Raw genomic sequence first — 14,248 nt, forward strand, 5'->3', positions numbered from 1 at the left:
AAGTTGCATTGAAATGTCAGTCATGTGCAAATAATGATAACTGTCAACAAATTTTAACAGATTTTTACCATCATCTGCAAAGCTTGCTTACCAACCAGGAAGAGGGCAAATGCCCTAGAAGCTCCATGCTGTCTGTATGCTTTGTATGAGTTGTATTCACAATTTGCTTGATAATAAATACCACTACTCAGCTATATGGCTCTTAGGAGGTCACTGCTGTTGTAAAGAGGGTCTCTGTGTCAAAATCATGTTTTAAGACTGTCATTATTTTAGCTTGGTGGCACATTACTAAATCAGTGTGTTTAATGAAATCACCTCACAGCAAATCCACGGCCAGCGAGTGTTAAGTCAATCAAATGTATTTCTAAAGCACAATTAAAACACCATGGGCTGACCAAAGGGCTTTACACTCTATGTGCAAGGAGTTACAGTCGTCAAGGCAAGAAGTAATCAAAGAACTTCTACTTTTTCAGAATCTTGGAATGACGAGAAGGACTTTACTTATGCAAGGTATGACTTAAACCAGTTTAGGGCTGTTTCTTGGATCCCAACCCATTGTTCAAGTCTGGTGATAAGCAGCTTATGATCGAACATATGAAGCGCCGCTCTAAGGTCTAAAAGTTTTAAAACAACATAGTCCCCACTGACTGCTGCAAGTAACAAATCATTGTGAACTTTTAAAAAAGCAGATTCAGTGCCGAGCTTTGAGGCAAAGAGTGAACAATGGCATGCAGCTAAAATCCAAATCTCATGAATGACTAATGAGAACCTCTTCACTTAATAAATTCAACTTTTCAAGCTTAGAGAGTGCATGTAGATGCTTTCAGCCTGACTGCACTAACTTTTCTATTATTCTGTCATTCTGCACATCTTCTGTCATTATTCCTGACCTTTCCAAAGCAGACGCATTCTCTCCAGGACATTGACTCCTCTCCTTGAATTTGTAAGTAAGAATGACACCCTAACCCCTGTCTTTGTATGTGGGGCATCCCTCTTCTTTTTCTAAAGACACAGAGGAAGACAGATGGTCAGACGTGAACTGGTGGTCCTCGTCCGAACACCCACTCCCTCTTATCACCAGTGCCTCAATTCAAATTCAAGACTTCAAAGAAAAGAAAAAAATTCAAAGATTATTTTAAACAGACATGTTTTTCCATCAGTGTTTCAGTCACCTGTTGATGACGTTGATGTTGTTTCCAGTTTCCCTCTGGATCTGGCCACAATGCAGTGCAGAAGCCGGGTGGCCATTGCCTCACAAAGCCAGCTGCAGTCTCACAAGTACAAAGATTTTAGTTTTGGAAATAGCAAACCAGATTGAGTCGAATGGTAATAACTGAATTATAATATCTGCTAATAATCTTTTTTCTGATTGTCAACAAATCTCATAAAAAGACCAAAACAATGAATGAATGACATGAGACAAAGGAAAAAGATAACCTAGTCGGACGAATATCACATCACAAATGTGTCACTTTACTGTAAATGTGTGTTACAATGAGGCCAGAGATCAGTTAAAGACAGACTGGAAGTGTGAAGAAAAAGGTCACCTGAAATGAAAAGAGCACCGGATTGGAACCTGCTGTCACTCCTGCAACACAGTCATCTCAATGATTTCTGATGCCGACAGAGGTTTGCTACGTTTCTATGTTTATCAGCAGAGCAGCAGCTAGAAAGAGAAACCAAAGGAAGAAGCAGCAGAGCTTGCGGAAGCTGACTGCACGTGGAAAAGTTGGAGAAGTTTACATCAGGAGGGGAAAGTTTTGTTTCAAGCCGGAGCCTTTTCCTCCCTGGCTTGACAGCTGATTGGTTGGGTGTTGCCATGGAGATGGCAGCACGGGCCCGAGAGGAGGTTCGACTGGAATAAAAAGCGGAGTGTTGATGATGAAGAGCAGAGCGGCTGCCTCCTCTCACGGCTGTTAGTGACACCGGCTGGATCCCTCCTGTCCTGAGCTCTCATACACTTCCAGCTGAAGCCTTCTCTTCTTCAGTGACAAGATATGACATGCTGATGGGATGTTAGAGTCACTGATGTGAGCTGACTGGACAGGACTCTTCCTCTCTCAGCCTGGATGATGGAGTTGGAGGTGGAGAGCTGCTGGCAGCGTCTGCTCAGGCTGCTCCTCCTGCTCCACTTCTTCTCTCTGCACTGCTCGGCCATCGAGACCGGTAAGACACGAAGCACCGGACACATCGACCGGAACACTTCTCACCCACTGATTGATGATGTTTGGATCGTGAAGAAAGTGACGCACTCGGAGTCATTGTTTCAGAGGCAGACAAAAAAGGCACAGAGTTCAGCCACGGTTCTACACTAGTTGGGACGCGGTGTAAAACCTAAATAAGAACAGAATGGAATCAAATGCAAACACACTGTTTACTGACATCAGTTCTACGAAGTGTTCCTGAGTCCATGCAGTAATCTCCTTTATACCATCATGTGTTCACAAAGTGGTGAACCTCTCTCCATCCTTGCTTGTGAACGACTGAGCCCTTCCAGGATGCTCCTTTCATAACCAATCATGATGCTATCAGGTGTTACCAATGAACCTGTTTACCTGTGGAATGTTCCAAACAGGTGTTTTTGGATCCATCCCTCAACCTTCCCAGTCTTTAGTTGCTCCTGAACCAACTTGTTTGAAACGTGGATCAAATTAAGAATAAGCATATATTTACAAAAATCAATTAATTCGATGAGCCCTGCAATCGACTGGCGACCGGTTCAGGCCATTCGCCCATTGACAGCTGGGATAGGCTCCAGCCCCCCCACAACCCCGAAAGGGACAGGCGGGTATAGAAGATGAATGAATGAATGAATTCGATGAGGTCAAACATCAAATATATTGTCTTTGCACTGTTTTCAATAGAGTAGATGTCAAAAAGGATTATCAAATGACCACACTCTGTTTTATGTTTTACACAGCGTCCCAGATTTTTTAGACAGGAGACTGTAGTATCAGAAAAACAGTAACCCTAGTAACTGTAGCATAACATTGTTTGCTACTTCTGTTTGTTAACTAAAAGTCTAATCATATATTATCTGGAACAATAAGTCAGCCTGGATTTTATCTGAATCTGTCGACATGTGCATTCTTTAGTGAATTGGTAAAAAGTCATATTATTCTTGTAAAACCCAAAATACGTTTCCTACATTGAGAAGGATATGAGTTTAACTTTTTGCCATTTCATATTGAGTACTTCAATGAATATTTGGAAACTGAGATACTGCAATATGATAATTACTACTACTAAATATTGCATGACCCTCCCCTTTATTGTAGTGAATGTAGAAGTTGTACAGTTATGATGAGGAAAACTAAAATAAAAACAGTTTTCTTCTCCAAATCATACACGTTATGGTGTAACATGTGCCGAGATGTAGCTGCTGCCTTCTTCTGTTTCAAAGACCGCACTAGTGCGTTCACCAGAAATCATGTATACTTCACATTTTTGCTGAGTTTTGAATGCACAGACTCTTTGATGTATTCTTCTGTAGTTCTATACAGCCACTGGTTTCCATTCTTTGTATTAGTTGTGTAATCCATCACATGAAGTCTGCATTAATGTTACATTGAATACAGGCTTGGTGTTCACTATGATGGATCACACGACTCAAGCAAGTTTCAAGAATATGTTCTTATACATTCATATCAAACAAATTCAAAGAAACCAAAGGACTCTTGGAAGTGCAGACGAAATACATGTGAGTTTGTAAAACACAGCAGCATGGTTTAAAAATGGACAGCTGTGATGCATCTTAGTGATTTGTAGTAAAGGAGCTGAAACATGCAAAACCAATGGTAGAGTCCTTTAAACCTCTCCTGAAATGAACTCTGTGTTCATTTGTTTAATAAAAGCAAATTCAATCTTCATTATCACTATGGTTATAGTTTTAAATGATGTTGAAGTAATCAAAGGATTTGATCAATGAGTAAATATTCAACTAAAGCATGAAGTTCAGTTGAGTATAATAAGGCAACGCACACAGTGAGATTATAGAAATTCAAATGTGAAGTGATGAAACAGAAGCCTGTGGTGAGACACCAGTGTTAGGATAACACATTGATGGACAATGAGGCTGCTGCCCTTTTCTACACAGTGCTGTCTCAGAGACATTTCTAGCTACAGTGTGTCACCTTGGCTCTCACCTGCCCTCTGGATCTGCCCTCTGAAACAGACTCCGTTTACAATGATAGTGTTTGAAAAGATTTGAATTTTCAGCCTGCAAAAATCTTTACTGGGCACTCGTGTCCTCTGGTCACCCATGTTTTCGACAATGTCCCCTAAGGCTTTGTATTTACTAATGTGGTGCAGAGGGGATGAGCTGTTTCCCACCAACAGGGGCTCCTGGGCTTTGGGACATTCCTGGAGGTCAGTGCAGGAGGATCTAGTTGTCTCCCAGGGAAACAGAGCTAATAAACTCCAGGGGTGGTCGTAAATTTTCTCATTATTTGGCCTGCAGCCCAGAGGCAGGGGGTGGTGGTTGGGTAGGTGGGGGCTGCTGGAGCCGGATCTGCCTGCTCATCTGACCCAGTCCTGCCTGTGCATGAGCAGTGAGCTGCTTCTCAAATGATCAGGTTTACCAGGTTTGATGTGTGTAAGTTTCTACATCTAAAGTGTGTTGAGTACAAAGTAACTGTCCGCTTTTCACATAGCATCACTGGAATTTTTAATGTAGTCGCTGTCATTAACCACACATTCAGGATTCTGTGATGAAGCTCAGTCATTCAGTCATGGTATATGTGGATGTCAACAACTGGACTAGCTTTACATTCATAATTCTTGACTTCTACTATATTTCTAGATTATTAAGATTCTCCATTTATCTAACTCACACTGCTGAAGCCTCATATTAGCTGCACATAAACTTTGGAATACCTTGATTCGCAAAAAGGGGACTCTAGATGTTGTCCCCATCACTTAGATTGGAAGCAAATTAGGAAAGCATCTTTTAATAAATAGCCAGTATGAACAGGACAAATGATTCCAGAAAGTTAAAGCTGTTTCGGTGTGTATTCAGGCATCCTCACTGTTGTTTGAAGACAGACAGAGGACAGACTTTTACTTTATTGATCCCAATTTGGGAAAGAATGTTCTCAAACAATATAACTAAGTATATAAACATGGAATGACGGCAATTGTTATAACTAAGTATAACTAAATATATAGTTATAGAATATGTATTATATATAATACACATTATATAATATTATAATATAATAAAAATACAACATAACTAAGTATATAAACAAGTATTAACAGCAGTTCTTGAGAGAGAGAGAGAGAGAGAGAGAGAGAGAGAGAGAGAGAGAGAGCCAGAGCTATAAACTATATACCAGAGGAAATATGTGCAAGTTGCAGATGAAAATAAATGTAAACAATAAAAAAGTATTGTGCAATATTGCAGTAGTGCAGATAAAATGTAAAATATTGGGGTTTGTGAGGTTGGTGGATTAACTGTTTAAGTTGCTATTGTACAGTGTGATGGCTCGTGGCAGGAATGATTTCCTGAAGCAGTCCTTGTGACAGCGGAGCTGGAGCAGTCTATTGGAGAAGGAGCTCCACTGTCTGTCCATGAGGTGGTGAAGAGGATGTTCAGGGTTATCCATGATGGATAATAGTCTGTCCAGTGTCCTCCTCTCCACCACCTCCTCAAAGGTGTCAAGAAGAGTGAACCTATCTTTTAACATTAATAACTGATTCTAATTAAACAGCATAACAAAGAGAAGAGCCAATACGAACAAACGTAACAAGGTCAAGAAAGAAAGCAGGGCATGTTGCGGAAGTGTACATTTAAACCAAACTACAGTCCATGCTCTGTGGTTCCTCTGAGATAGAAAACTTACGTTGCTCAAGAGAGAATGCTATGCCTAACCGAGGAAGATTAAACATTATTCAGGCTCGCATTCCAGATTTACTATGCTTGATACTTTTTAATCCAAAGCAGTTGCCCTCAGCAAGTAATTCAGGATTTTAACGTGCAAAGACACATTCTTGTAGAGTTAAAATGACATATGTAGATGACAAATGTGGATGGGTTGTAAATTCATATCAAATCTTTTGTAGGGTGTCACATATACTTATATAAATAATTTCACAATTAATGAGTTGGATCTCTGGGGTTTTAAATGTGATGTTACATTCAGCCATTTCCCATCAGGCTCCAAAATCCTGTGACTCCCTGTTCTACAAAGATAGAGTTTCCAGTATGTTCAGTAAGATTACTGTAGATGACATAACGCAGGGCAGTGGATGCAAGCATCATTTCCTGCAGACCAAGGCATCGAGATATAGATGTACTAAATGTTAGTGCAGAGGAAGCACCAACAAATAAGAGTGTATTTGTCTTTGCTGCCTGTGTCCTACATTGGTCAAAGCATAAAGCCTCTTTGTACATGTCATGAACTTGCATAGGTCCATTAAATGACATGTAAATATTACTGTTTTCCCCACATCAGTAGTTTTATACACTCACTGTCATTTCATATACCAGCTGTCCAAAAAGTATTAACAGAAACTGTGAATGGTCATGGTTACTACAAATATTTCAGATTCAGATTGTCCACTTGTTATACTGGGCTTCCTGAGATAATGATTTATCTATCTTTATCTATTCATTTCAGTGTGTTCTTGACACATCAGACACTGTTTTCTCTTGATCGTGGCTGAAATGTCAAAGTATCTGGAAAACAGGGTTCTGTACTTTGCAGAGAATAAAGATACAGTGTCCCCTTTGTGATCAGTAATCCAGCACTATAAGAAAAACAGCCAAATGTACACAGTCATCTGGTTGAAGTTCATTCCAGAAATTCTCCATGTGTCAGTTTGTCTTTGGGGACTCTGTCTCATGTATCTTTTCCTTGCCAGTCAATGTAGTGGACTTCTGTGGCCAGACAATCCGGGGTGATGGCATGATTGTGAACTCACACCAGGAATCCAAGAAGTACTACTTTGTGACCATGGGGACCGACTGTCACCTCACCATGCAGGCCAGCTCCCCTAAAGACAAGGTCCAGTTCCACTTCCGCTTCTTCCTGGTCTACAGTTTGCTACGAGTGGCCCCTCTAAGTCCGGCCCCTATCTTCCCAGAGTCTCCTCGTGGCTCAGCACCTCTCAACCCCAGACTGGAGCCCACCTCTGGTGAAAGCTCAGGGGACCCATGTCATGCCGGCTCATATGTTCAGTTCTATGATGGACGGGACAGGAGCTCGCCACCCCTCGGGCCTCCTCTTTGTGGGAAGAGCCCGCCCCGGCCAGTGCTGTCCACAGGAAACTACCTGACCCTGAGGCTGGTGACTCGGGGGACTCAGCCCAGAGTTGACTTTGTAGGCGACTTCACCTCCTTCAGACTGGGTAAGAAAGGCACAGACATGTCCCTCCATCCCATACTTTGATCAGATATGCACACATAAACATGTAATGTATAATGGTTATTAAAACTATTATGTTTGTTTTATGTTTGCCAATTAATATTAAATATCAAATAAATGTTTTCTAATTCCATGTTTACTGAATACAAATAGAATTAGGCTTAAAATAGATCACTAATTTACATCAAGGAGTGCTTGATTAATGACTGGTAACAGCATGTGTTCAGTTGGTGGTGAAGAATTTTTTTTTTTTTTTTTTTTTAGTTAAACCTACATAAGGGTGCAAAGCTGTAAAGACTTGTCCATCAAACACTAATTAATAAGGAGTCAACTGTTGTAGTATCTCTTTGTTTAGAAAGAAATCTTTCTTCTTCTTTAGTTATTCTGTCATACCCAAAACTTGAACTCCCACTTATCCTTTTTTCACACTCAACCCTATACTCAATATGAGGTTCAGGTGATGATTAAATTTTGCCAAGACATGCAATGGTTTAACTATTACAGCACTTAAATTATTCATTACCGTAAAGGCACAGCAGAACTGTACATATGATGTCATTCATAAAACTACGTAAACTTTGCAAATCAAACAACAAACACAAACAGCAAATGTGTGAATTAATATAAATGTAACAGCTCTTATGTTAAGCAGCCTGTATAGCATCAGAGATTTCAAATGTTTTGATGACTTTTTGTGCTATTTACCAAGTGCATTAGTGCACGTGTGGGTGAGTGCTGCAAAGTTCCTGTCAATGCTTTTCTCAGTCTCAATCAAAGAGACTCCACTCAAACTGTACAGTTTTTATGGCTGACTCAGGTCCTTCCTGTCTTCTCCCAATCCCTCAATTGTTATCTTCCTTTTCAGGTTTTAACCAGTCAGAGTGCAGCAGTGAGCCTTATTTCACCTGCAGGAATGGGAAGTGTATCCCTCTCAGTCTAGTGTGCGACGATAAAGGCATTGACAACTGTGGGGATGGGAGTGACTTGGAGGAAAACCTGACCACAGGTTGTAAAGGTCAGTTAGGTGATGAGGTGACACGCGAGTATTTCCCTGATTTTGTTACAGCATGTTTGAAATCTCACAGTTAACTAAGTTTGACCCAAATTTGTCCTTCATCAGCAGGTCAGCTTTTACTTCCTGAACCTCCGCTGGCAATAGCAACCCCACCCCCACCTTTTGTGAATCCACCCACAGTACCGATTCCTTCACATATGAACTGTGGCATGCCAGACAGCGCTCCCAGTCACGAGTCAGTAACAGGTGAGGAAGCATTGTGTAAATAATAGATATTTATTCATTCAGCAGGTAGGAAAAGCTCTCCAGTGGCACAAATCAATCAATGTGTAATACTCAATGCTTATGTCCTGCAGTTGGTTGCTTGGTAAACAAATTAATTAAGTGCCCATTTGGATGCAAAGAGTCCTGATGACTGGCCATAAAACTAATGGCAGTGACCATTGAGTTGTTAATTTCACCTAAAGACTCGTAAACCAATAAATGGTGATGGATTCTCATGGCGGAGAGCAGTCTTTTGAGTGATCTGTCTCTATTCCAGCGTCGGAGGTGCAAATAGAAACTGTCTGGGCCAGCCTGTCAGCTTGTCAGTGCTTTTAAGACCTGGCCAAGTCTGGCCTAAGAAAACAGCTTTTCTTCTGTTCTGACTGTTCAGCTGACAGTTGGAGAAAGAGAGTCACATTCGCCTGCTGTGCAAATTGCCAGCTGTTTTTTAGCTGAGATACATTTCAATGCACCCTGGTCTACCCACAGGAAGGGGCCACAGGCTGGATGAACATACACACTGCTTCATTCATTGATGGCTGCGGTTGAATTTGTGTAAAATGTAAAGTGTGTGTGTGTGTGTGTGTGTGTGTGTGTGTGTGTGTGAGTGTAAATGTTGGTTACTTTATTGCACAGTCAGTAGCTTAAAGGACTGTTCCAGCCAACCTCCACATGCTATGTACAATATCTGTGTCAAGATAATTAGACAGTTTTGATGTGATGTGATGTGATGTGAATTGATATTCATGTTTTTTCTGACTCTTGGTAACATAGCAAGTTGTATTTCCCAAAATGCTGAATTGATAATGTTTAGAGACTCTCTGTCCATACTTACTGTAATTGTCATCTGACCTTTGAGGGGAGAACCAGAGAGAACTACAGAGCCCAAAATGGATGATGCTGTCATACAGCTGTGTGTAAAATGCATTTGCAACTAAATCACCAAACTTCCAACACCATTTAGGAAGCAGGAGTCTGTTTCACTCTGGCACTTGCTCTCAGCCCCAAGCCCATTGGTCCCTACATAAATCTTTATGTAAATCTAAGTGTAGTTTCTGCAAATGTATTTTGGGGGGACTATTTTCAGGAGATCAGTGATTAATGAGCTTGTATAAGTTTCTGATTTCCATTATCAGGACATCCTTTTGTTTGAAGTTGGTGAGCACCCCTGCTAAGGCTCAGGCCAGTGCCGCTGTTGCTCTTTAGAGAATGATGTGGTAAGATGTGAGAAGGAACGAAGCACTCTCCCATGGAGTTCTCTTATTTAAACAGTAGGAAGGCAGAGCAGAGAGGGAGCCAAAGTAAGGCAAACACAGAGGAGGAGAGGTCCCGCCAAGATTTGATCCCTGGCAGATACAACAGCCATTTCAGTAGTGAATGGTGTGTGAGCCTTCCTCAACATGTTGCAGCTTGTGTGGTCGTGTACAAACTGATGAACTGAAAAACTTCAGAAGTAGTTTGTTGAATCCACTTATATGTGGGGAAAGTATGTACTGTTCTTTACACAGTAAGTGTTTTCCACCTGTATTATAACTTAAGTTATATATGGCTGCCATGTAAATAAAGAGGACTGTATTTTTCCCCTCTTATACCCAGACTCCCCAGTCTCCCTGTCCCTGTTGGTTCTCTACATCCTCCTGGGTGTGGTGGCGGGTAGCATGGTGCTCTGCTGGTGCTGCTGGTCACCTGGCTGGTTCCTGTGGCGTGTCAGCATCTGTCGCTTCTTACCCTGCTGCAACTCGGCCTGTGCCTCCTGCCACGTCTGTGCCCGCAGCTGCACCCACAGCAAGGAGCACCGACAGGCAAAAGTCACACCACACACACCCATCAATGGGACCTCGACAGGCGCGGCGGTCACCACCAATAGTGCTGATGAAAATGTTACAATGGCAGCTGTTTAGAGTACAGGGTCTGTTAGGGTGATCAGCTTTGGCATATAGGGACATGGGTACAACGTGCTGAGCTGTGATCAGAGGCGAACATGAACAGTCACTGTATTAGGCAGTGCAACATGACTAAGAATCTTTTTAATGAAGGTTGGACTGATGGGGTCCAGTATGCGAGGCTGACATGAGCAGAGCTAAATGGTTGTGGTTTAACAGCAGTTTGCATGTTTTAAGTGTGATGATGCAGGGGAAGAAACTGCTGTGTTTATGTTATTATGAGAAGGTAAAGCAGGGTACAGTATGACTATGGATTGTATGAAAAGTATGAATATATCTGAAAGGATAGGATTAAGGGTCTTAGAATCACCGAAGAAACATTTGTGTTCACAGCGCATTGTTTTGAAGGTATCTCTTACATATTATGATGACAGCACCTTTTGTTAAAGAGACTGCTTATGAAGTTTGAGAAGTGCAGCCTTTAATGCTTGGCCAGTTTTCAGAAGAGACAATAAAGTGTTAAGTTGTTAGTGTGAACAGCTTTTAGTTCCTTTCTTATAAATGTGCTTTTCTTAAAAGTAACAGTGTATTCCTGCTGTGAAACTACTCTTCCAGTCCACAGCTTTGGCCACAAGTTTTCCATGGACACATGCTGAGGAAGCCGCCCCAGAACTGCAAAGTGGCCCACCTGGTGACAACAGCTGTTCTCCCTTGGAGAAATTCCTTCGAACTTTCCAGTCTTCTTCCAGCAGTCTAATATGAAGTTTGGACAGTGGAGTACAAAGTCATCCAGTGCCTGTCTCGTCAACACTTTTTAGGGGAAAACTTAATGGTAATTAAGGATGGACCTCTAACATGCTGTTGCGTGCACAAAATAAACCTTTGACATATTACAAAAGAAATTCTTGTTAATTAACCATTATAAATCATCAATTGTTCTATGGCTGCACAGAACTGCATGGTTGTGGACCCTTAGCCTTGTTATAAAATCATAATGTTATCTTTAAAAACAAGTTATACTTCAAAAGTAGCATAAGTGTATCAGTTCAGCCTGTTTTTTATCATTTAATGTTTTTGCAATTTCCACACTGTGTTCAGTACAAAATGTGTGGATACATGAACATTACACACACGAGACTGTTGAACATGCCATTCCAAAAGTAGTAATGTGCCACTGTAACAGCCTCCATTGATGTAGTGTCAAGATTTATTTTACTTCATTGAACTAAGGGACCTATCAAAAATCAGGAAAACAAGACCTAGACAAAAGGTAGACATAAGTATGTGGACATGGGTGTCCACATACTTTTACCTTGTTTGTGAGAATCATAAAATCTTCTCCAAACAGAAATGGAAATGTGGGTGTGAACTAACCAGTCCAAGAGATGATGTACATCTTGAAGTAAATTTAAATGTGAGGTTGACGACTTTCCTGCTCTGTTCTCTTCTGGGTTTCACACACACACACACACACACACACACACACACACACACACACACCCTCCTGCTTTTACCCAGATTGATGATCCATATGAGGGGCAACTTGTGTTCATGTGTCCACCAGGCAAACTTTCTTTGTGGCATCCTCTAGATGGAGTAGCTCCATAACCTTTCCTCCCTCTGCCAGACTGTGTATTGTGTAGCTACACCACACAGAGCTCCATGTCTTTTAGGGATTTTGACTTGTGTCCTTGGTAAGGCATAAGGCCTTATGCTTAAACAAATAGTGTGTTTCTGGCCTCCAGGTTGCCAGGCTGCAGCACAATGAAGTATGCAGACTTCTTTGTCTGTCTTGAGCAGAGACTGTACAGGAATACATGCATATCTGTGCACCCATCAACCCAAGTACAGTATACATCCACCCGACTCACACTCCTCATATCATTTCAATGATGTCTTCCACTGTCACAGGCTGATTTTATAGGATCTGTGTTTAATGAGCACTGTGAGGATCTCTGGAAGTCAAAAATGATTAGATTTTTTGGAACAACGGAATGAATCAAATGTGTAAAGAGACAGAGGTCACTGGGAATGATGAATCACATTCACAAAGAATTATCAACCAACTTTGTAGTTCCTGTCTAGAGTTGTTCACCTCTTTTAGCTTTTTTTTTCCTTTGGTTTTCTGACTCTCATTTCTAGCAGCACCAGTAGGCAGCTGGAGAAAAGCTTTTAAACCCCACTGTACACCACCTGCTCAGGAGACAGACAGTCAGCAACCAGCTGGTGAACATAGTGGAGCATTTAGGAACTAACAGCCAGAAATTTCTTTCAGCAGTTGATGGAGACCAAAACAGAGGTAAAACAGAATGAAAAGTGGACTTACATTCATCAGGTTACTCTGTATCCTTAGCAACTGTTTGCTAACAATGTTTGCAGTGCTGCCATTTTCCTCAAATGGACAGAAAAAAATAAATAAATAAAATAAAAATACAGCTTTAAAAGGGGTTCATTTTATTTTGAAATTAATGGAAATTAAAGAGTATGAATGATTTGATGGTTGGGAATAAAGTATAAAGGCATTCATAATATTTATCATTTTTGACCTGTAATTCATGAAATCTTGCACACAAGCAGAAGAGAAAAATGTTGTTTTCACCAAACTGCAGCATAATGTGAATTGCAATCTGCTTTGATTAATAGAAATTCTAATCAGAAATAGGACCATTTTCTATTCTAAAAATTTCAAGCCAACTCTTGGACTAGTCAGCACATAGAGACTAACAGTGCAGTTACCTCAGTGTCGGCCTTTTCTTGTTGTTATGTACATGTAATGTTTTAATAAATGCTGGAAAAAGGAGATGCACTCCTGTTTCTCAATACCTACATTTTATCCAAAACTGTTACACAGCTGCTCAAAATGTTGGAATAAAATAGACTTCACAGTGTATGACAGTGTCGCATACAGTATTCTGTCACGTCACTGAAGCTAAACACTGCTTACACTGAGTGATATATTCAAATGTACAGTGTCATGGCTGCCCCATCAAATGGGAAATATTCTTCTCCAGACTTTACAGCAAAGTTCTGTGAGTTTGAACAAATTATGTCCACACATCAGTTTATCATGTTTGTCCCACTTTCAGGTCAGTTTGAAACAATTTTAAACTGTTAGAGACTTACATTTTAACTGCACCACATGGTGGTTTTAAAACTAAGCTTACTGTTCAAACCAGGACATAGCCACATCCTGATCTGCAGCACTGAGCAGCCTGTTGTTCTTTATCTGACTCAGAGGCTGTTTGGTTGACACTGGGGAGGGCTTGAAAGAGTCAATGTGTGTGTTACCTCTAGTATCCACTGGCAACCTTTCAACACTAATCCCTGTTTCTGTAAAAGAGACACCCCACCCCTCCACCCCCCCGGCCCTTTGATTTGGCTTATCCAGCACCAGCCACTTTATTTAAAGACACTATAACATTATTTATATTTGTAGCACTTTTCAGCAGTTTAGTTAGTACTTTGACTTTGACTTGACTTTGACTTTTTGTAATCAACTTTTTGATCCTTATTTAACCCTCTGAACCCTACTAGGCATTCAAGGGGTTCAAGGCATGTTTTCTTAAAAAAAAAAAAGAAAGAAAGAAAGTCACAAAAATTTTCACAGTATATCCTAGTCAGAAACTGTAACAAAAAAAAAACAAAAAACTTTATTCTCATGACTCATTTAGAATTACGCTAATAATAAAGTGCTTGCACTAAATTGATGCAGTAAAAAA

General features: G+C 40.7%; 1 protein-coding gene across 2 annotated transcripts; it reads left to right on the forward strand.

The window, feature by feature from the left end:
- The first annotated feature begins 1,874 nt into the window (after positions 1-1,874).
- On the forward strand, positions 1,875-13,328 carry ldlrad2 (low density lipoprotein receptor class A domain containing 2). 2 transcript variants are annotated; one of them, XM_076746431.1, is made up of 5 exons: positions 1,875-2,166; positions 6,865-7,350; positions 8,233-8,382; positions 8,491-8,628; positions 10,243-11,062. In XM_076746431.1, the coding sequence occupies exons 1-5, from the start codon at positions 2,070-2,072 to the stop codon at positions 10,545-10,547; spliced, it is 1,176 nt and encodes a 391-aa protein (XP_076602546.1). In that variant the 5' UTR covers positions 1,875-2,069; the 3' UTR covers positions 10,548-11,062. The 2 variants fall into 2 exon arrangements, with proteins under 2 accessions (XP_076602546.1, XP_076602536.1); XM_076746421.1 differs by having other exon boundaries at positions 1,889-2,166; positions 8,488-8,628; positions 10,243-13,328.
- Positions 13,329-14,248: the final 920 nt, after the last annotated feature.

Source organism: Chaetodon auriga, chromosome 2 (genome assembly GCF_051107435.1).
Source record: "Chaetodon auriga isolate fChaAug3 chromosome 2, fChaAug3.hap1, whole genome shotgun sequence".
In the NCBI taxonomy this organism is placed as follows: domain Eukaryota; kingdom Metazoa; phylum Chordata; class Actinopteri; order Chaetodontiformes; family Chaetodontidae; genus Chaetodon; species Chaetodon auriga.

What these genes read in the sequence shown, in the direction of transcription:
- ldlrad2 (XM_076746421.1), top strand. Translation starts at nt 2,070, where the DNA reads ATGATGGAGTTGGAGGTGGAGAGCTGCTGGCAGCGTCTGCTCAGGCTG. An exon ending in CTTCACCTCCTTCAGACTGG is followed by an intron (nt 7,351 to 8,232) that starts GTAAGAAAGGCA and finishes CTTCCTTTTCAG; the next exon opens with GTTTTAACCAGTCAGAGTGC. An exon ending in CAGTCACGAGTCAGTAACAG is followed by an intron (nt 8,629 to 10,242) that starts GTGAGGAAGCAT and finishes TCTTATACCCAG; the next exon opens with ACTCCCCAGTCTCCCTGTCC.